The sequence below is a fragment of the Kryptolebias marmoratus genome, linkage group LG2, assembly GCF_001649575.2.
Source record: "Kryptolebias marmoratus isolate JLee-2015 linkage group LG2, ASM164957v2, whole genome shotgun sequence".
Taxonomy (NCBI): domain Eukaryota; kingdom Metazoa; phylum Chordata; class Actinopteri; order Cyprinodontiformes; family Rivulidae; genus Kryptolebias; species Kryptolebias marmoratus.
The window spans coordinates 23,804,855-23,828,398 of NC_051431.1; the positions used below are offsets into that span (position 1 = coordinate 23,804,855).

The following is a 23,544-nucleotide window of genomic DNA, read 5'->3' on the forward strand; positions in this document are numbered from 1 at the left end:
ATCAGCCCTGCGCAGCGCGCATCGCGGGCACGCCCCCGCTCTGCGTCATTCTACGTGAGGCGCTCCTCCGCAGCGCCCTCTCTAGGTTGTAGCCATGGCAACGATCAGCGTAACAAATGACTTCATCCACAGAAACGTATTGTGGTTGCCTTGGAGACAGAGAAGTGCGCATTATCACTGTGGTTCCCATGATTCAGTGATTCCTTACAAAAGTGCTGCGCTATGTGTGATCCTACGGGTTTCATGAGGTTTTAGAAGCGTCCACCGTGTGAACAGAACAACGGAACTGTGAAGCCCTAAAAGCGAAGGAAATCACACAATGTCACTCTTACAGCACTAAATAAAGAATATAATAAACATTTAAACAGAATTATGTCCGCAGTTTAGCAGTTAGGCAATGCCACAAAATAGCCTAGGCTAAATCATGGACATTACTCGGTTTCTACACAGACATGAGTCAAGCAAAACGTTTTTGTTCAATATAACTGAAAACCCCACAAACACTGGTGTCCTATCTTAAGAAGCGTTGTTACATAGACAAACGTGACTAGTGTGCAAAAAAGAAAAAAAGAAGAAGAAAAATGGCCTTGACATTCTGAGGAGGGGCAAAGAGTCTTGGGAAGATTTCTCAGTGAATTTGTTGCCAAATGGGTTTTCAGAAAGAGGATAGATAGATAGATAGATAGATAGATAGATAGATAGATAGATAGATAGATAGATAGATAGATAGATAGATAGATAGATAGATAGATAGATAGATAGATAGATAGATAGATAGATAGATAGATAGATAGATAGATAGATAGATAGATAGATAGATAGATAGATAACAATAAATAACAATAATAATAATAATACAAATAATAATAATGTTAAATGTGAAATTAAGTCTTTTTAAAGAAAATATATACAAAAATGGTGCTCTGTTCAAGCACATACTTATTAATTAATAAAAAACTAAGTTTTTAATATACCTATTAATAATAATTTTAATTTAATACAATACATTTTAAAGTAAAGATATAAACACTGATCAGAAACATTGATTTTTTGATGCAGTTTTAACCAGTTCCTTTCCACAACTCTCACCTGATTGTAGACACCTGGTGGTAGAGAGGAGTTACTGCAGACAACTTCAGCACCAAGCAGGAAGTTCACTTCCAAACCCCAGAGACGAACAGCTTACCTTTTTGCTGATAATTACTCAGTTTACATGCGTTTAAATATGGCAAATCATGCACTGTGAAATGGCACCACCTGCTATTGTTATTTAAAGAAAATGATTTATGTTTTTCGGTAGACCAGTGCTTAAAAATGAAAGTTTCCTCACAGAAAGGGTGGTATTAAATGACTGGTTTAGATTTTTTGTTTGTTTGTTTGTTTGCTTGCCTGCTTTGTTTTTTTCAGCTATGTCTTCTGTTCACTAAAAAAACACAAAATGTTTTGTGAATAATAGACAAAGCATAAAAACAGAGGAATCTTGGACCTAAAGTTGATTTTTTTTCCAGCAGACTGACTCTGTACATCGAGCTCGTACCCCAATATCTAGTTACAAAGATAACTGTGTTATATGTCTCTTAAGTATAATAATTATTTATGACATTTGTATTGATAGAGTAAGAAAAAACAGAGATTTCACTTATATATTTTTGTTGTGAGGCTGTGTAAACCTTTTACATGCTTTAGTTTAAAAGTAATCCATAAAAAGTTTTCCTAGAGATCTTGATACCTGCTGTAACATAAGTGTTATGAAACAGTGCAACATTATTATTCAACAATAGTAGCATTCAAAGTCTGAAATCAATCATGAGAATACTGCTTTGGAATGTGTTTGTCGTATCAAGTTTTTGGTATAAATTATGGGTTTGTTTATTTATTGCCTGACGTCCGCTCTGTTTTCAGTCAATTTGGGTGCACATCATTTGTAGCCCGGCTGACAAAACGGATAACCGGGTAGACGGAGTTTACACTACATTTCAAGCGGACTATTAGCCGAATGTCCCACTCAGATCCAGCGGCTAAACCTGACTTCAGATCATCGATCATCTTTAACTTAAGGTGACACCTCCAAATGTTCTATGTTTTAGAGGGAGAGCCTCTCCTCCCGCCTCTTCGTCACTTCTACCCGGGTCATCGCCCGGCTGACTAAAATTGATTGCTTCCACTGTCCTTTACGTACCGCGGTGACGTCATGACGCCGCACGTCCTTTTTGTTTACTGTCTGAGCGTGGAAGGGGGGCGCTAATGGCACAGATTTTTTTTTTCTTTACTGTAAACAGCTTTTTTCGGACGAGAATTTTTCTTCTGTCCTGGCAGTTGCGTTTTAGCGTAGAGGTGGACAAGCAATAACGCCGGGCGGAGTTAGAAAAACACAATGTCCGGCTTTTTGCTTTGACTCCGTCCGAGAGGCTTAAACCCGACAATGCTAACGTTAGCTCAGCTAGTCAGCAGCTTGGCAGACTTTAGCGTCTCAGAAAGAGTGTCCGACTGTCATTGTTTTGTGTCGCCGTCGTCTTGAAACTCGTGTTCTTGGCTTCGTAGCTGCTAGCTTTAACGTGGTTACGAATGTGACACGAGCTGACGAAGAACCAGCAGGGAGGGTCAAGATTTCAGTGCCTGTTTGGTGCTTCAGTCAGCTCGGGGTCGATGTGACTGTTGTTGTTGTTGCTCACTGAGGGTGGAAGCGGCCCCGGTCAGCCAGACAGCTCGTTTTCTGTTTAACTGTTGCTCGATGGGGTGGAGTTTAATGTCGACACTGCCAGACAGGCTGGAGTAACAGTAGGTTTCGGTTGTCGAGACGTGGTCAGACAAAATGGTGCTGGGGAACAGCTGGAAGTCTCGACACAAACACAGCTGTGGACCCGCACGTCGCTGGGTCCGACCAGGATCGGCAGCCTTGCTGTGGGTGTTGTGTGCGACCCGGCTCGTTTGCGGCGCCGGGACCGTCGTGGGGGACACGAACGTTGTCCAGAAGGATGCGGAGTTTGACGTGACCTACAATGACACGGTCACCAGCGAGAACCAGACCATCTATGCTTTCAACCACACCATATCCAGGAATAAGGTGAGTCTGGAAGGAGCGGAACATTTGGGTTTGACTGGTCCGCATCCTTGACTCTTTGCTCTGACCCGCAGACGGAGGGAGTCCGCGTGTCCGTGGACGTGTTGCAGAAAAAATTTGAGAGTCCCATCCTGTTTGTGATCCGGCAGAAGCAGGCTGTCATGTCTTTTCAAGTCCCTCTCATCCTGAGAGGCCTGTGAGTAAAACCTCTCTGTTCAGTACGCTGTGTGGAGGCTGGACCTACATGTTAGAGGGTCAGGTGTTGTTTGTTTGTTTGTTTGTTTATTTCTGGCATCATGACACCTTCTCAGCTTCCCAGTCTGAGTTGAGAAATAAAACACGAAAGCAACACAGCAGGTCTAGCTGTATGTCATGAAGCTTTTCCATCGTACTGAAACAAGGAAAGCAGCATTTAACAAGTGTAAAACAAAACGACACAGCACTCGGTGCACCTGTTTCTGTTCCTAACTGAGTTTTTATACCAGACCCTTGGTAATTCTGTTATACTTATCACCTCATAGGTCCTGAGGGTATGAAACTATCTGATCCGGTTCTGACAAACACTTTTATTCGCTTTAAACAAATATGACTTCAGGTCATGTGAGGGAGCCGTGTGTGCCGCCTGTGCCTGTCATAAATTTTGTGGCTTTGGTTCGGAGCCAAGGTGAGGTGGGGTTGGTTGTTATTAGGCATGCTAACAAAACTCTCAAAACAGGTTTTTGTTAAAACAAACAACTTCAATTGAAAGAACTTTCAAATGATACCAAGATCATGTGTCTGGGTTCGGAAATAGGAAAGTTTTAAAATTCGAAATTTGGACTTGAAAAGCTGTTACCCATCACAAACGCTGCCATGATTTCTACATATTTCCATGAAGGTTTCAGGAAATGTTCTTTGATGAATTTTCAGGTTTCTTAGTGATAAGAATAATAGTTCATTTTATTAAATAACTAATAATAAATCTCTATTTCTATTCGGTTGTTACTGCTGCTACTTCTGGAGGGGGCAAAAAAGTGTGCGCTGATGATGAGAAGGGTAAAAAAACATAAACTACCAGTCTGTCGGGTTGTTGAAATAAGTCTTTTCACCCCTTCAGGGAAATCAAGCAGCTTTTGTTGCAGCCAGGGTTCAAAACTGTGCCCCGGCTGTCACTTAAATAGGAAGTAAACAACAAGATGGCAAAATGGAATTCTGGGTACTTTTTCCTATTTGTGATCAATGCAGATTCCTATCATCCCAACCCACTGGCCAAAAAAACAGATTTTATAATATAATTTTATGTTCAGGGTATGGTCCTGTCTGGTAGGAAAATCACAAATGCAGTTGTTGGACCCAAGCTTGCAGCTGAGTCAGCACTTTGATGTCATTTGTAAAAAAAAAAAAGTGCTTTGTATTGTGTACTGGTGGTTAAAGGACACACAGCTTTGTTAATTAACAGAATCAGGTGGAGTTTGTAGCGAGTTTGAAGTGGAGCAGGATTATTGTTATTTTGTGACCTGCAGCGTGTGTGGTGACCGTTGTCTCCTGTGCTGTGATGTTGCGTAATGGCAGAATCGCCTTGCTGTCGCCCTCCCCTTGTAGCCTTGTGGTCAGCTGCTCACAAATGCAACTTGGACTTTCACTTCCTCCTCGGAGTTCCACAAACGCAGACTTCAGGAACCGCTGTTCCTGTAAATGAACTGGGACAGAATCCCCACAGTAAAAAAACAAAACAAAAAAAAACATGGTGTCTGTTTCCAGCAGTGTGCAGATTTACTTTAGCTGGAGCTGCTTTGTAACTGAGTTCGCTTGTGGAGGACTGATGATGATGTCTTTGTAATCTAATTCTAAACTTACAGTACATGAGAACATATTCCTGTTGTGGTGATCCAATAAAAAAGTCCCTCTTATGTAAGAGTTTATGTTTTATGTTTTGATTTCTCTTTCTATTTTGCAATTTAGAGGAAAACGAAAAAGATAAGTGAACATGATTTACTTTAAAAAGTAACTTGGAGTCCCTAAACCACAAAGCTCGAATAGACTGAATGGGAGCTTAAGGGCTCTCATTCTTCCCTGCAGTTTTTCGGCAGCTGTTTTATTGTTTCCTCTCACTTTTCAGCTACCAGAGGAAGTACCCGTACAAGCATGTGGCTCGAACCTTGTGCCAACCTCCGACGCGGGCCGCCTCGGAGACCCAGTACTTTTTTGTCGACGTGTCCACCCTGTCGGGCCAGGGTACAAACTTCCTGCTCCGGGTCAGCCGCGTGGAGAGCTTCACCCTGCAGTGAGTGCTCTGATAACACAAACACGCTTTCAGGAGCTGCCTTTAATCTCAGCTCGATGCCCCTGAGTGGTTTTTTATATGGTAGCCGGTTTACTGCCGTGGCTGACAGGTTATCTTTCACCTGATTACAGGACTGACAAGAAATTCACCTTTACGGCGTCGCCCTCCCAGCCTCAGGTAAACCAGCCGGTCTTTAGAGTCATGTCACGCGTTGTCACACAAATATACACAGCAGACAACGCGTGTGGAAGGTACGCAGGACAAAGACCAGGAGGAAAGTACAAATGGTGAACAGAAAAGTCTGACTGCAGGGATTTTCCTATTTTTACAGTTTATCAGAGTTTAGATAAAACTTTCTTTATCGCTCGCTTTGCAACGCCAAAGGCAAAAGATGTGTTTTTGTTTGTCACCATGAGCAAAAATATCTCATAAACAAAAAAACAGATCCCAATGAAACCTTCAGAAAGTAATCACTGGATGTTCATCTTGACCCCATTCAAGATGGTCGCTGCAACCAAGCAACCATAGCCGAGACAAAAATGGTCAGAGCTCAGCCAGTTTTACAGATACTGGGCTAAATTTGGTGCGGCGGTAGCTGAGAGTCATCCTCAACGCACACTCCTAACGACATCACATCTTAGAACGTCGCATGTAAAATTATTAATAAAGTTTGGCTAAATGGCTAAAAATCCATCCCTTCTCAGCAACAGATGGTTTTAGTTTAACGCTCTGGTATTAAAGCCTGTGGGCAGCATTTAATTTTTCATGTTTTTTAAACCAGGGGCTCTTGATAAGACGTTTCAGATGCGCCTCTGCTCTGATTTGGCTCTGCTGGGGTTTTTTTTTTTGCGTGTGTCGCGGACGAGCTGCTGATGACAGATAACAGAAACAGGTCTGTGATTGATTCCGCCCTGATATCTTACGTTAGGTGCTGTCAGTGAAAACAACACCGGCTACTTCCACATTCCACACGGTTTCACAGAGAAACAGAGTTTTGCAAAAGATGTCGAGTCAAACCACAAAGTTCAGTGTGAGGCAGTCACAGAGATGAGGAAACCTCCGAGTTCTCAGTGAAGCAAATGTGGGATTGTTTTAGAGATAAGATGGGAGGGTTATTAGTTGTCAGAGGAAGCCACAGCAATGGGAACTTAGCACTGGAGGTTGACCATTATGAGTCTTTCTATGACTAATATCGATGTTTAGAAATGAAAGAGGCTGATGGCCAATTTACAACACCAAGATATATATTTATATATTTTTGGTTGTTGTTTTGGCCTATATATATATATTTCATTTTACAAAATATAACAATAACTGCTTTATTTAAAGCAGATTTAACAGTACTTAGAAAAACCTCTGCACTTTAATGAAAAAAAGACTTCATTAATAAAAAACCCACTAAATTGTGGGCTACAGTGAGCTGGTTGTAGCAGCTGGTTGTAGCAGCTGCTGCTGCATCGTCACTTTCCTTGATAATTGATTATGTGTGTACAGGCTTGGCCGATTGCTGATTTTTATTTTATTTATTTTTTTAAGTTGCCAGCAGCAGCTGCTACAACCTGATCACTGCAGCCCACAATTTAGTTTTCCTTAAGTATGTTAAGTTTTGTTAAGTATGTGTTTATTTAGTTTAGTTTAAGTTAAGTAGTTATTATCATTATTATATATTTCGTTAAATGAAAGATAGATATTGAGCAAAAATAATTGCACTATATCAGCCACCCAATGCTACTTGTTGTTGTTTCTTGTTCGGGTTCTGTTGTTGCCTTTTTCAAACTGGAACTAACAGAGTTTCTTTAAAAGAAAGGGAGGATTTCTCACCCACACCCACCCCCACCCACACACACACCCTCACACACCGATTCACAAACAGTCCTGATAATTGAAAGTCATACAAACAGGTTGCTATTCCAACAATGTGGCCTGCCTACTCTGATGCTAGATTCAGTCTTTGTTCAATAAAGTAAATCATGCAATGAGGATTTCATTTTGAGGTATCCTTTTTGTAGAGCAAACCTGTTCTGGCACACGCAGGCGGCCATCTTCTCCATGTGATATGCCTGAAATGCCACAACAGGGAGGATCTTAGAAGTTTTGGATGCAAGTCATAAATGTAGCTTAAATTCTTCTGCTTTTAATGTTCAACCTACAGTCAGAGGTTGACCAGCCGCAGAGTGCTGTAGTTGTAGTCCAGCTCTGTTCTCATCGAGCCTTCCTGTTTTCCTTTGTTGACTTTGTGTTTTTCCCGTCAGTTCTTTAAGTACGTCTTCCCAGACGGGGTGGATACTGTCATCGTCAAGGTCAACTCGGACATGAGCTTCCCCTGCTCTGTTATGTCTGTCCAGGACATTCAGGTACACTTCAGGCTGTGTTGGGTTGTGTTTATATTTCCTTACCTCTGCTGATATGAAGCAACACTCCATGACATGGACTACTGCTGGACACTTTGTTTTAAATTTTTTATCCTTTTTCAAAGCGAATTTCTGAATGTACCACATGCGTCTTTTCTTTACAGTGCCCCGTCTATGACCTTGACAACAACGTGGCCTTTATCGGGATGTATCAGACGATGACAAAAAAAGGTGCCATCACTGTGCAGGTATTTGTACTGGCAACACAACACGATGCAAAGCCCTGTGACGAGGCACAGCACGCATTTAAATGTAGATGCCATCACCGCACAAACGTGTCGTGCCGTCCCGTGCTTCTTCCTGTGCCCCCAGAGGAAGGACTTCCCCAGCAACAGTTTCTACGTGGTGGTAGTGGTGAAAACGGAGGACGAGGCGTGCGGCGGCCCGCTGCGATTTTACCCGCTGCAACCCGACGAGCTGATTGACGCCGGCAACCGCACCAAGGTCCTGGATGTGGTGGTCTCTCCCGCCATCGACTGTGAGTTGCGTGTTCGGATTATAAAATGTTTAAGTTCAGGCGTCGGCGCGAAGACTGAGAAGTGGTCGGTGGCGCACCGCTGCTGGTTGATTATCAGAGGCAGTTTTCTGCTGCTGTTTGCTACAAGGATGGTTGTATTCAACCAATACGTATTCAATTTCACCTGCAGGTGCTGCTTGATAGTGGTTGGCCACTTACATAAATGTATTCAGAATAGTTGAGTATAAATACTGTTTATTTGCATCTTGTTACTCATATATATGATGTAAATTGTTGCACCTATATTGTTAGGTGTTCACAGACTTAACGGTACACAAAAATCATGGTTTGCTTCGCTCCTCGGTTTTAAAGTCACACTTCAGTACGTTTTCATTACCCCAGGAGCAAACTTCATTTGTAAAATGCAATTTTAGAACATTTCACCTGACCAGCACTGTTGTTGTATTCGGATCAGCTGCTCTGACTCTGTAGCAGACGCCGTGCTCTGGAGTTGCTCTGCCAGATGCGTGTTTGTATGTTTGTTGTTCTTTAATTTTCCATTCGGGTGTCATTATAGCGCACATTAGCAGTCAGTTAACCCACGCGGGCCCCTGGCTGTCCATCCGTCAGTCATAAGAGCGATAACAGAAGCTTTGGATAAACTATGGACAACTGTAGGTCGTGTTTTCTTAAAAAAAAAAACACTAAAATGGCGTAGAGAGGATGCTTTTTAGCGAGGCTCAGGGTACTGCGCACATCAGCCCGTCAGTGAATATCTGGCTCAGGTTCCTCACAGCTGAAGGACAACTAGACTTATAAATTTAAAAAAACCTGTCTGGAGCTCAATGATCAATATTTCAGCTTTAATTGTGCAAACAGACTGATGTTTCAACACTGTGTCTTCCTCAGACTCTGAAAAAAGGTACTTTGTGGGGCTTTATCTCTTTCAGAATGTGATTAAAACTGGCTGCATGAATGCAATGAGCAGCTAGGTTTACATTTGGTCTTCCCCTCCCCCCGTACCAGTAATATTTACATTTAAGTGATGCCATTACAGAAGAGTAAGTTCAGCATAGATGCACATCCTACCACTGCTTTAACCGTTCGGTCGTTTTCTGCCTCCATCCTCGCTGTAGTTGGCTGAAAAACAAACAAGAGATGTTGACTCTGACTCACATGTTCTCATCTTCTCTCGTACCTCTTCAACGTTCAGAAAGGCAAACACAGTGAACTTGGGTTCTACACTCAAACGTTCTCCTTGCGTCTGTTGGCGGTCGGCAAACCAACTTATTGTTGCATTTACCGCCACCTTCTTGTCTGAAGCCTTGTGTACTTGTACTTCTAAATAAACGCTGTATTTGTTCGGTACACAAGGATACTGAACTGAAAGGCCTGTACTGAAAATTTTCTGTATGAATATGTGTACCATTACCTCTACACACTTGTTACTGATAAAATGTTTTTACTGTAGTAATATAAGCTACATATGTTTTTGATCTAAAGTACATTTACTTGGCTTGCATTAGCACAGTGAAATGCAGGGTTATTTTTTCTACAGCAGGTTACTTGGTATGAATTTATTGGCATTGAGTTTTCTCATGGAGACGTCACAGTCTGAGCTTAAGCCGAGGGCGGCTGGCCGACTAATCCAAAGCAGCATCTGTCGATGGAGGTAAAGCAGTTTGTGTTGATGAACACCAGCAGAGCAGCGCCTGTCCTCTGATAAATCTGCATTATTCTGCTCCATCAGGAGCGACGCATCGTCTGCACCCCCCCACCCCCACATGTATAATGGACCATTTCCAAACAGTCTGAGGGTTCTTACAGTTTGTTACATTTTAGTCTTTTTCATTTTTTCCTCAATAATTAAAGCACGACAGCGTTCTGTGAGCGTGAAGCCTGAGAGGTGGAGTTGTGTGCTGATGGTTGCTGTGTTTCAAAATTATTTGTAGCCTCAATGAGAATTTTTACTTTGCTGCTGTAGAGACTTGTTTGAGGACTGAGAGAAAAACTGTAGTATCTGGGTAAGAGTTGGTTTTAAGTTGAGGTATCTATTATTTTTTTTGCCCCTCCAGCTGAGAAGTACGTGATGGGGATGCTGTTCTGTCTGGGCATCTTCCTCTCGTTCTACCTGCTGACCCTGCTGGTGGCCTGCATAGAAAACAAAAGGTAACATTTTCAACTAACTACTTAGTTCATTTCCACGATCTAATGAAGTTAGCAGAAATTGTAGTGTTGGAAAATATTCATTACCTCACTGGTTCACCTCTGTTGTCAGTTAAACCTATAATTTCCCTATTTAGTCGTCAACAAACGGAGAACTTGTTGAAGATCTCATGACAAAAGCTACATTTTGACAGCTGAAGTGTTTTTTGTTTTTTTTTTCTTATGGTCCTTCGCCATTCCGTAACCCTTTCTATTTTCAGGAGGTTACTTCTGTCCTTTGTCTTAGTTTTCTCACGTTTAATCTCCATCATAATTTATAACGTGTTAATTTCACGTCGTACCGCAGCCACAGGTCATAGTGTTTGTAAAAACAACGTTCAGAGAGAAGGAGGCTGAGCTGAGGAAACACAGCAAGCACCCCAAGCTGCCCCGGGTGATTGGTGCTTCAGGATAAATGAGGAATAAGAAGCTAATTAAAATAAAAACCTGGCCCCCCTGCAGCCACGACACTATGAGGAGTGGCATTTTACTCTGAAACAGATTTAATTAACCCAATTCATCTTGGGCCTAAGACCTCAGAAGCAATGCAGAAGACTTGAGGCTGGAATGATGTTGTTGATGGTGTCGGAGGTGCCGGGACTTTTAACTTCAGCTTCTTGTTAACAGAAATGCATCTGTAGGTTTCTGTTTAAAAAAAAAAAAGAAAAAGAAATCCCCTGCAGCAGCCAAACGGCAGGAGAAACAGGAAGCAGTGGAAGAGGACAAACCAGAGCAGTGAGAGGAGCTGTCGATGTCCAGAGGATGCAGATCTACTGAAGGCTTTTTTTTCTTTTTAACCGATTCTGTGTTTTCTTTTCCAACACATAAATGTCCTTTCTTTAATAGATCATTGGTACAGTCGCAGCAGATATTTCTCTGAAACTGCAAGTTTTAGTTATTCCGTTTTTTTATTTTATTTTGAGCTCTGATGTACTTTCACTCGGGCTTACCCAGATGTCCATGTTGCCAGACGGACAGACGTTCATTAGGTTTACTTAAAAAGCCTCAAAATATATGAAAAATTTAAGCAAAAACATAAAAGACTGAAGGCCTACCATTCCTCGAAGGAATGCATATCACCCACTGCCTTTCATGCCAGAGTTTTAGACTAAGATCATCCTATGTTAAATGTTCAAATCTTGAAAACAAAAAGAAAATGTTATGTGCAATCATGTATTATCACAAAAATTGTTAGCTCTCGGAGTATGTGTTATAAACCACTCTCAGCTACCACTGCACCAATTTTTAGTCCAGTATTTGTAAAACTGACAGAATTATAGCCATTATTGTGTATGCTAATGTTGATTAGCTGTGGCAGCCATCTTGAATTGGATTGACTCCAAAAGTTAGTCAGTTGTAGGCGTTCATCCAGCGATCACTCTCTGAGAGTTTCATTAAAATCCGTCCGGCGGTTCATGAGATATTTTGCTAACAGACAGACACATTGCTGCCTGCCTTCTCATGTTTTGACGGCGGATGATAAAGCTCTCGGCGTCGAGACAGATAACATGTGAAAAAATCATTTTCAATCATTTTCCTCTGTCTTTACAGAATGAAGAGGAGGGAGACGTTTCAGATTCCCCCTGACATGTCACCTGCTGAGACGGGTAACCCAGCTGCTAACTCGTAGATTGAAGCGTGCACATGTTTATACAGGGATAAACGTTTAGTTTAATCCGACTGTAACAACGTAGCCTCTGCCTGAGGTGTGTGTGTTCACTGATTGTGTATCTCTGACCCTCTCTCTCCCTCATGCTGAATGTGCGGCTCAGCCTCGCTCCTCGGGAAGAACAGCGACGGTACAGCGACTCAGTTTCCTCCTCTTGTGCACTCCCCCCGTCCTCCCCCCCCACACTGTTCGGCTTGTTTTCAGGCGCTCCGCTCGCATACTTAAACCTCGCCGGAGTTCAAGCTCCCTAAAAGAACCGCGTCTCTGTAGGGAAGGAGACAAGCGGCGCTCTGTTGGACGCCGTGCTTTGTGGATGGCGCTCCAACACGAACACGCAACTCCGTTTCCAGCACTGCAGTTTTTTACGGCTTTGAACAAATCGGGGTACAAGACAGAGACTCGTTTGGGTGCTTCACAGGTGCAGCTAGCGGCTAAAGCCGACTTTAAGCCACATTATGGGTGACAGTAAACATCACAGCAGCTCAAAGTGGCGTTTGTGTATTTCTGCTCAGCTCAGTGCAGCAACAGCAGAAAAACAAGCCCCTAACCTTTTCTCAGCCAGGCCTTACACATGTGAAGAAACTGTGTTTTTGTTTTTTAAACTATTGGACAGCCTGAAAGAGGGACAAAAATAACCTCCAGGCATCAGTACTGACAGGATCTCTGCATGTGTTTACGCCTTCCCCGTCTCGGTGTGTTTCTGACTAACGTTTCATGTGCTGTGGCTTTGTGGACACGAGCAAGTGTCGCCTGCAGCCGTGCCTGCTTGAATGTGCGAGACTCGCGGACATGCGCTCTTTCGGGCTCTGTAAATGCGAGCGTACTTTTTCTCCACAGGCAAGACCCCGGCCTCGCCCTATGAGTACGGCTCCTTTGGTGAGTTTACAACATGTTTTTTTACATTTTTTTTCTTCAGGTAATGTTTTCATTTGAATGGAAATGGAATTTAAATGCTAAATTTGCTTCCTTCCAGCTGACAACGGCAGCACGCTGAGCTCGGAGGCCATCACTGACAGCGCCACATCCACTGACAACAACTACGGATACATGGGTATGAAGCTTCACACACCTACGGTGCCTCGAAAAAGTATTCACACCCCTTCAGGATTTCTGCATTCTACTGGGATTTTATGTGACAGGCCAACACAAAGTAGTGTATAATTGTGAAGTGGAAGGAAAATGATGCATGGCTTTTAAAATTTTCACCATCCCCACTGTGAAACATGGTGGTGGCAGCATCATGGTATGGGGATGCTTTTCTTCAGCAGGGATAGGGAAGCTAGTCAGGATTGATGAGAAAATGGACGGAGCTAAAAACAGGAAGAAAATCTGTTGTAGGCTGTAAGCCTCGAGACTGTAGAGGTCAACAACCTGAAACATCCAGCCACATCTACAATGGAATGGGCCAGATTGAAGGATATTCATGTGTTAGAATGGTCCGGTCCAAGTCCAGACCTGAATCCAGCTGAGAATCTGTGGCAGGACTTAAAGCCTGCTGCTCACAGAGGCTCTCCGTCCAGTCTGACTGAGCTGCAGCTATACTGCAGAGAAGAATGGGCAAAGATTTCTGTAAAGCTGGTCGAGACAAACCCTGAACGACCTGCAGCAGAATGTGGTTCTACTCAGGGAGGCTGAATATAAATCCACACCACACTTTTCAGGTTTTTAGATGTCAAGAAATGCTGAAAGCTACAAATTATTTTACTTTTACTTCACATTAAAATGCTGCTCTGTGCCCACCTGTCCCATTAAATCCCAGTGAAATCCTTTGAAGGTTGTCGTGTGACAAAATGCAGAAATGTTCAAAACTCAAACGAGCCACAGGGGCTCTGCAGCGTCTCCCCACGGCACGGCGCGGCTTGCAGATGGTTTGTCAGCGAGCCCCTCTGGTCCCTCACTGCTGTCTTGTTTGTCTTTTTTTTTTTTTTTTCCCTCATTAGGACAGGAGCCTTTCAAACGTCGCCCAATCCTAAATCACCTTCACCACGTAGCCATCCGTATCGGTGACACTCTGCTGCACGCTTTCTATAATCATTCCCCAGATTTGCTCCAAAACCAATCAGCACAGTTTCAATCACACCTCAATGAAAACTAGAAAAGAGACGCCCAATTCCTCCAGTGATATCATCCGAAATTGAAAGCCAGATGATACCGAATGTACAGAAATCAAAGAATCATGTAGATGCTTTTTTTTTTCCTTAAGATTGTTGAATAATGCAAATCAGTTCTGAAAGTGGGGAAGCTTTTTGAAATGCTCTCTGTTCGTTGAATTGCTCACAATGCTGAAAAAGCCCTTCTTCCCTTCCCCCCCATCAGAGCGATCTTTGGACAGTGTTGCACGAAGCAGGCAGGAGTCTCTGAGCTCTGTGGAGGAGGACGAGTATGACACGTTAGACGACATCGACTCCGACAAAAACATTGTTCGCACCAAGGTACGCCCCTCTCCTGTTACTCACGTCCTGTTAGTCACTGTTGGGAAATCACACGTCGCCTTTGTAGTCAAACCTGTGAATTGTGGACAAGTGAATAATTTGATGCAACGTTTGCGCGCTAACTTAGTTCTGATGTTTCCAGTCTCCCCTAAATGACTGGTGATGTGCTGTTTTTTTTTGTTTCTTCTTTCATGCAGAAATACCTGTGTGTGTCTGACCTGGCGCGCAAAGATAAGAGGATTCTCAGCAAGAAATACCAAATCTACTTCTGGTGAGAGCACAGGCTGAGAGCAGCAACTCAAAAGAGCTAAACTAGCTGCAGCAGCATGAAGATTCCTGTAGATCAGGGGTAGGCAACCCTGGTCCTTGAGAGCCACCATCCTGCATGTTTTACTTGTTTCTCTGCTCCAACACACCTGATTTGAATCAGTGGGTGATTAACGGGCTTCTGCTAAACATGAAGAGATAATTTAACCACTGAATCAGGTGTGTCGGAGCAGGGAAACAAGGAAAACATGCAGGATAGTGGCCCTCGAGGACCAGGGTTGCCCATCCTTGCTGTAGATGTTAGCAGCTGCTTATACCCAGTATTAACACGCAGCAGACAGGTCTGATTACAAAGGGATGGTCCAATTAAAGAGAAATTTACAGATTTAATACCAGGCAGGTAAAAGATTCAGTTTGCAGGACTCTGGTACATCTAAAATGAACGCCAAAGGGCATCATGAGTAGGGGTGGTCGTGTTATCAGGCAGTTGCTGGGGTGTCAAACAGGCAAAGCAGTAAGTGAAGGTCACCAGATTCAGAGGACACCTTGAGGATGTATTAGACAGCCTTACCAGCGCTTGACGGCGTCTGATAGGGCTCACGTGGGTTTGCGTGAGGCCAGGTGATAGTAGCGCACAGTTTCCCAGCATGTGGGGCGTACAGATGTCTCAGTGATCCAACGTGGGAATCAGTGGGTATGTTATGAAGGTTCCGTTGCCCAAGACAGCCCACACCAAGGCAGAATCGTCGTATTGCGTAAAACTGCAGAACTCCACGCCATCTGTGCCTGCAAACCAGACACAGGTGTTGGGGAGTCCTCACAGCAGCCTGCGTCATTCCACACCATGTGTCATCAATCAGTCAGTCGGACTGTGGATTCACTGTCCGTCCCACGTAGGGGCTGCCGTTAACAGCAGAGCAGGAACGACTGTGGGGCATGGGCTGATGATGAGTGGAGTCATTTCGTGCTCGGAGATGAATCTCGGTTCTTGCATTACTTGATGATAGATGACCATCATGTGTGCATACAGTGGGATTGGGAGGGCAGCACTAATCTTACAGTGGTAGAAAGACGCAGGAGCTTCACTCCTGGTGTCACCGTGTGGGCAGCCTCAGGGTCTTACTTTATCTCGCCGTGGTTAGCCAGGCATGTTATGGGATGCTACATCTGATTCTGGTCTCACTGAATCTCATGTTTTTACAATTTCTGGTTTCAATCATCACTAAATGATACAACTCTGCCACCTGCTGACAAAATATATATCTGCAGTCTACTTAAAACAAACCATAGAGATATTTTAGGCCTAGAAATATGAACTTTCTGGACTTTTCTGTTGCTTTCTAGGCAGTGAAAGTGTATTGTTATATTCTAAAAATATGATTGAGTGTTGCTGTTGTGGTTCATTCAGCATGATTTTGCATATTTAATCAGGAAGTGAACATTTGATTGCAGCTGATCACTGAAGATACGTGTGAAGACTCAACTTAATAAATGATGCATTTTAATGCAATTCCGTGTGAGAAGATCATTTAGGACAGATGGATTAGATCCTCTAATAGCTGATCATTTTATATTTAAAGACATATTCTCACCATTTGAATCTCATGATGTCCAAAATGCTTGTTATGACTTCTTGGTTACAGTTGAACGATTATGTGTTGTCCCTTCAGGAACATTGCTACCATCGCTGTGTTTTACGCGCTGCCGGTCATCCAGCTGGTCATCACCTATCAGACGGTAAGATGATGATAAACTGTCCGTGACGGGACATTATGCGGTCACATTAAAATAGTTTGAGTTTTAAATGAGTCCAGAGAGCTTCCAGCACGTTCAGGAGTAATGTGAAAAATCTGTTTTTCAGGTGGTCAACGTTACCGGGAATCAGGACATCTGCTACTACAACTTCCTGTGTGCCCACCCCCTGGGAGCTCTGAGGTGTGTTTCAAGCCCCGTCTACTCTGCTCCACGTTTGTTTGTTTTTTATTTTAAAAAGGAAATAATGCATTTTCTCCATTCACACATTTTAATTTTTTTTACAAAAATGCTGTAATACTTGCGCTGCACCACTAGGTGGCGAGAACATCCGCAGTTTACAGTTTTCTTTGTTAATAATCATTGCAACACACAGTTTAATAGTGACAGTATCAGGTTAAAACGAGACAAATCCAGAAAAAGCAGCTTTGTTGTAGTTTTGGTTTCAAGCGCACAAAGTAGAGGTGAGCGTTCGTAAAATAAGCCTCTGTTATAGAATCTGAGAAGCTCTGTGTGTGAAGTCCACGCAGATCCACCGAAAAGAGGTTTTAATTATCTAGGTAGGATTTGTCAGCAGGTAACTTGACTATAAAATAAAAAGTCCTATTTTACCGTCTCCTTCATCCAGTCTGAACTGTAAGGAAGCCATACGATAAACTACTAAAAGTTATCTTTTAAAAAAAATATTACAAAAAATAATGGTAAAACAAAAATCCAGGAATGTTTGCTGCAGTTATTTTGACAGACTTGATGCAATAAACAACAACAGAGAACTAAAAAACGTGTCCCAGTGTAAAAAAAAAAAACCCTAAAATAAATTGAATGTGAAACGCCTACAGTAACTTCTCAGTGGGACTCGACGTCAGAGTAATGGAATAAATATACAAACGGCTTGCCATAAACTTTTCAAAGGCCTGGCTATGTGACGAAACTGCTTGCCACACGTGCGCCTCCCGTCTCCCTGTGCTGCTGCCGTCTGGGATCACTCTGGGACCGCAGGGCTTTTTCTCACAGCTGATTTGAATCAGACAGGCAGGCCTTCAAGCTTCTCCTCGTTGTGTTTTTTGTTTTTTCTGAGCCCGACGTCCTCGGTTTGCTTCGTGTGGAGCGCTTTAAATACTATCTCCCTCTTCTGCTTTTCTGTCCGGGTTGTTAGCAAAATGCAGTTAAGTAAAACGTGCGCCCACATCTAGATGGGCGCAGCGATCACCTCTGACTGCCGTACCTGTCCTAAACACACCTGTACTGAACAGGGGGCGGCCTCTGGGGCGGCAGTGGCTCAGGAGGTAGGGGTTTGTCCTGTAATCGGAGGGTTGCTGGTTCGAACCCCCCGCTCCGACTGTCTCAGCCGTTGTGTCCTTGGGCGAGACACTTCACCCACCTTGCCTGCTGGTGGTGGTCAGAGGGCTCGGTGGCGCCGGTGTGATGGCAGCCTCACTTCTGTCAGCCCGCCCCAGGGCAGCTGTGGCTACAATGTAGCTTACCACCATCAGTGTGTGAATGTGTGGATGAATGGGTGAATGATTGTAGTGTAAAGTGCTTTGGGGTCCTTGGACTAGATAAAGCGCTATATAAGTGCATGCCATTTACCAACAGATGTACCATTCTGTGAAAATAGCCCCTTTTAGTCACCAAAAATTCTGTTTTTGTGTGGACGGGAGGTACAAACACAGCAGAACATTTTATATTTCCTTTTAATATTTAGGGTATATATATATATATAGCATGCCCTACTGAATATTTCCTTGTTTTCCCCGCACAGTGCGTTCAACAACATCCTCAGTAACCTCGGCTACGTGATGCTGGGATTTCTCTTCCTCCTCATTGTCCTCAAGAGAGACATCGTCCACAAGCGAGCGCTGGTTCGCAACGACGTGAATGCACTGGTGAGACACGTGTCCACCAACACAAGGACCTCATGTTCACTAATAAAAGTTTTCCTCTGTTGTTGTGGAATGCTCTATGTTCCTGCGAACTGCGTCCTGCTTTCATTCAAATTGAATTCCTCTTTTTTTCTCCTACAGGAGTGTGGCATCCCGAAGCACTTTGGGCTGTATTACGCCATGGGCACCGCTCTGATGATGGAGGGTCTGCTCAGTGCCTGCTACCACGTCTGTCCCAACTACACGAACTTCCAGTTTGGTGAGCCTTGACGCGTGCTCTCTTTGTTTTGGCAGCTTCCACTCCACAGCTCCGGCAGGACAAAGCTGTCTGATTCAGTCTAGGAGCAAGAAGCAAACATGTTGGTGAAGATCTGAATGTTAGGTTGACCTGTGAAGAGTGAATAAGATGGAGGCCAACTCTAAAGGATGTCATGACATCCTGTAGGTTTAAATCCGTATGTGCACTGCGCTTAATTCGACTGTCGCTGTCAGGTTTTCTTGTTAAGCACCTTGAGCTACACGCCTGTTAGAAAGGAGCTTAAAAAAATATAGTGTGGGTGGTGACTGAGGAGGGAGAGGCGGTGTGGACACAAACACGTCCGGCACGATTCGTTCTGCCATAATCCTCAAAAAGGTAAAACAATCCAACCACTGCTGTAATCAGACATATCTGACCTGCTCATCTGATCGCATCATCGTGACAAAAAATTCTTAAGTCTTTCTGTCATTTCAACATTTAAACCATTTGCTCCAAACAGGACAGTGGGATGTTTTTTGTTTTTTTTTACCCGCTTGCCTCTGGTCAAGGTTCTCAATTGGTCAACTCTTCCAGAGGAGGAAGAGCTGGAAAGTTTTAGGATGATTTGGATCAAGAAATTGCATTTTTTTGGTTACCTTATTTTCCGGACTATAAGACGCACTTAAAAGCCTTCAATTTTCTCAAAAAACGACAGCGCGCCTTATAATCTGGAGCGCCTTTTATATGTAGGAAGTCGTAATGTTTTAGGTAAACTACAAAGCTGCACCGCTTGCAGCATTAAGGCTCAGTTATTGTCGCTCAGGGCTCCGTGCACGGACCTGAGCAAGCGGTGGAGGCGTTTATACCTGACGCTTACATCGGTGCAGTATCCTTCTGTGAGTTTTGAGCCATTTGATTATCTTTGTGATCTCTCACAGAGGGATCATATAAATGCTGATACAGGCCAACCAGCTCCGCTAGAGCAGCAAAATCATCCATTCTGAATGGAGCGCAACGCGCGCGGGCCACACAAAGTTACAAAAATTGGGAGGTGCACGATGATGCGCTTTTTATATGACGAAAATTCGAAAATGGACCATTCATTGACAGTGCACGTTATAATCCAGTGCGCTCTATAGTGCGGAAAATACAGTATATTTGATCATTATTTATATGTAATTGTGGAAACTATATCAGTATTAGTACTCTGATTTATCTGTTCATCACAGTAAACTCATATCTTAAACTTTACATCTAAAAAATAAAATAAATTCCTTGAAGAAACGCATATCACCCGCTAAAGTTTTAGACTAAAATCATCTTATGATGAGAAATGAATTTTGGTCAAACCTTGTAAATTTGCATTATGCTCAGTCTCGTGTGTGACTGAGAGATCTTGTGAAATGTTTTAGTGCTCAGCGTATGTGTTGAGGGTAACTCTCAGCTACTACCACATCAGGTTTTAGCTGAATATCTGAGAACTTGATTGAGGCAGAGCCATTTTAGCTTCTTCGGGTCACTTCGCTGTGGTGGTCATCCTAAACTGAAATAAATCAGTTGTAGATGTTCATCCAATATGATATTTTGCTAACAGCCAGACAAACAGACAGAAGCACTGAAGTGGGTACACGCCATCGCCGCTTCCCCTTCGGCGGTGGGCGATAAAACGAATCTGTGTGGCTGGATGAGAGTCGGGTGTGAGTTTGCTCACAGAAAGTGAGACGTGTCCCATGTTGTCCTCCGCAGACACCTCCTTCATGTACATGATCGCCGGGCTCTGCATGTTGAAGCTGTATCAGAAGAGACACCCGGACATCAACGCCAGCGCTTACACCGCCTACGCCTGCCTGGCTGCCGTCATCTTCTTCTCTGTGCTTGGAGTGGTGCGCACGAACACACACACACACACACACACACACTCTCTCCTCACTTAAGGTCATATTTATTTTTCCCGTCTTCTTTTTTTAATTGTTTGGGTTCTGTCTGCTTTTCAGGTGTTCGGGAAGGGCAACATGGCTTTCTGGATCGTTTTTTCGGTGATCCACATCCTGGCCACGCTCCTCCTCAGCACACAGCTGTACTACATGGGCCGATGGAGGCTGGGTGAGGTCACAGCCGCAAACGAATCGCGCTTCGGCCAGCAGCCGTTCAAATCACTGCTGGTTTTTGCACGGATCGCGTGCAGTTTTACGGGTTTGATCTCTTCAGTCGGTCTCGTGTTCTCATCTCTTACGGGTTTGTGTTTCTCCCTGCTTTAGACACCGGCGTCCTGCGCAGGATTGTGTACGTTATCTACACCGACTGCATCCGACAGTGCAGCGGACCCATGTACATCGTGAGTAAAAAACGGATTTATTCTTTATGAAGTCTCCTAATTATATGCCGAGTTCAGACTACGTGCGCTCTTCTGTTTCAACCATTTCCTCCTGATTTCTGTCTGTTAGGACCGTATGGTTCTGCTCGTGATGGGAAACATAGTCAACTGGTCTCTGTAAGTAAACACGCAGGTTGTTCCTCGACCTTAGCGCCGGGTGAAGCGTGTTTAATCAGCTGTGCTCCGTCTCTGCAGAGCTGCCTATGGCCTCATACAGAGGCCCAATGACTTTGCCTCCTACCTGCTGGCCATCGCCATCTGCAACCTGCTGCTCTACTTCGCCTTCTACATCATCATGAAGGTGTGTGTTTTTATAGAGTTTGGCGTCGTTCGTCAGCGGAATGGAGTTGAAAGTTTTGTTTTATCTTGTCTTTGCGTGTTTCAGCTTCGGAGCGGCGAGAGAATCAAGTGTCTGCCGCTGGTGTGTATTCTCTTCACGGCGGTGGTTTGGGGATTTGCACTGTACTTCTTCTTCCAGGGTCTCAGCACCTGGCAGGTCAGCAGCACACACACACACACACAATCAAATCCTGGGGTGTGAGAAATGATCTCTTCCTTGGTTTATTTGTCATAAATATGTTGAATGTTTCTTTCTTGTTGTGCCACAGAAAACTCCAGCAGAGTCTCGTGAGCACAACAGAGACTGCATCCTGTTGTCATTCTTCGACGACCACGACATTTGGCACTTCCTGTCCTCCATCGCCATGTTTGGATCCTTCCTGGTAGGTTATATTTTGCTGGTAGTCTGTGGTTGTTGACAGGGCTGCATTATTATAAACTGTTGCTGGAAACGTTACATAGTCAGACGTCTAAAACCAAACTAAATTGATAGGTTGGAAATGTGTGTTGGAACAAATTTAACTCTCTAAAAGTAAAAGAAACTTAATTAGTTCATTCCAACCTCCATCCAAACACAAAAAAATGAGCACCGAACTCACTAAAACAGTCATTTTCAGCACAATAGAGGTGTTACTTCTACTTAATATCATTGCTAGAAGCATTGTGTGGTGAAATATTGGTGAAACCACAAATAATAACATCAATTCAAGTCACAACAAGGGCTCTGTACAGAAACATTCACATAAAGAGACAATTAGTAAAGGTTATCTATGTAAGGAAGCCAGCAGATTGTGTTGAATCTTCACTTCGTCCCAGAACAAGAACCAGAACCAGGCTCAGGACGAGCGGCCGTCTGCTTTGACCAGCTGAGGTTTGAGAGGACAGGAAAGAGACACAGACAGACACAGAATGGCTGCTCCAGGTGGAGTAGCACCTTATGCAGTGAAAAAAGAAGACTCCTCTTTAATTATGACGTCTGAGAAACCAGGAGAGCTGCTCTCTCTGTCTCTGTTAGGTTTCCTGTGGGTTTACTGGCAGCGCTCACGTCACTGCTTCTGCCTGTCATAAAAAACACAATCACTGTGCAGGTTTCTGCTGCCTGAGACGACTTTTATTTGGGTGGTGATGTGTGCTTATTCCCACATTGGGCACACTTCACACTCCCTCTCCCATTTGCTCTTTATTTTCTCAGTTTTCTTCAGAACGGTGCAGGTAGTCGCAGGTGATCGGCCAAACATCCTGGCGAGGCCGATCACTTGTACACTGAGGTCGTGCTTTTCAGTAACTTCCTTTTTCACTCCAACGGCGATGAAATCTTTCACCCTCTTGCGAGAGACCGGCAGCCTTTTTTTTTTTTGAGGCAGGTGTAGAAAAAGCAAGGAAACCACAAGGTCCACACGTGTGGAAAAAAAAAAATGTTCTGTTGAGTTCAGACTTCGAGGTTTGACCGTAGTTCTTCCGTTTCCTCTTAGGTCCTTCTGACCATGGACGACGACCTCGACACCGTCCAGAGAGACAAGATCTACGTCTTCTAGCTTCGCCAGGTCTTCTGCGAGGAGCTCGGCTCGTCCTCTTTGCCTTATCACCGTTTTCTCTCCGTTGGCATTTTCTCCTTGTTTTCACCAAGCACAGCCAGTAGCCTGTTTCTTCAGGCGCCCAACCAGCCTCTACCGAGCCAGTCGCCTGTACAGACACTGACGTGCCAACGAAGGGCTGGCTCCACGCCGAGCGATGCTGAAAGTGTTGTCCTCTCGCTGCCATCTTCGATGTTACTGTCGTAATCCACGTTTACGTGCTGCTGCTGCTGAAGATCTTAATGTACTCACTGACCCTGTCCAGATGAGCTTATTTTGTATTGTCTGCATCGTAGTCGACGCCGGAGATATCAGCGCGTTTTGAAATGATCGTATGAGTGCAGAGCTGAGTGTGTTTACAAACTAAACCGTGTGAACGAGTTCTAATCAGCAGTCTCAAACTGCGCTTGGATCCTTCAAGCTCGCCGTCCTCGTCAGGAAGTGTCCGCGATTGTATTTACTTCTCGTGCGTGACTGCGACCGTCTGTTTTTGCACTGTTCTGTATGAAGGAGTATTTTATTGTTAAACATTTCAATGAGCGGTTACTGATTAAAGTTCTCTTTTCAGATTCGTGGCTTTTTTTCCCTCCCCTCCTGTTTTCAGAATTAACAGCTGAGA

General features: G+C 43.8%; 1 protein-coding gene across 2 annotated transcripts; it reads left to right on the forward strand.

Moving 5' to 3' along the window:
• The first annotated feature begins 2,215 nt into the window (after nt 1-2,215).
• On the forward strand, nt 2,216-23,494 carry sidt2 (SID1 transmembrane family, member 2). 2 transcript variants are annotated; one of them, XM_017430633.3, is made up of 26 exons: nt 2,216-3,064; nt 3,136-3,257; nt 5,160-5,324; nt 5,456-5,501; nt 7,577-7,678; nt 7,840-7,923; nt 8,048-8,213; nt 10,268-10,361; nt 11,949-12,004; nt 12,170-12,196; nt 12,904-12,942; nt 13,040-13,117; nt 14,383-14,498; nt 14,696-14,769; nt 16,436-16,502; nt 16,627-16,700; nt 18,280-18,403; nt 18,542-18,659; nt 20,385-20,521; nt 20,633-20,741; nt 20,897-20,973; nt 21,083-21,129; nt 21,208-21,313; nt 21,398-21,508; nt 21,621-21,734; nt 22,824-23,494. In XM_017430633.3, exons 1-26 carry the CDS (start codon nt 2,813-2,815, stop codon nt 22,884-22,886), a joined length of 2,568 nt encoding a protein of 855 aa, XP_017286122.1. In that variant the 5' UTR covers nt 2,216-2,812; the 3' UTR covers nt 22,887-23,494. The 2 variants fall into 2 exon arrangements, with proteins under 2 accessions (XP_017286122.1, XP_037835389.1); XM_037979461.1 differs by lacking the exon at nt 12,170-12,196.
• The last annotated feature ends 50 nt before the right edge of the window (nt 23,495-23,544 follow it).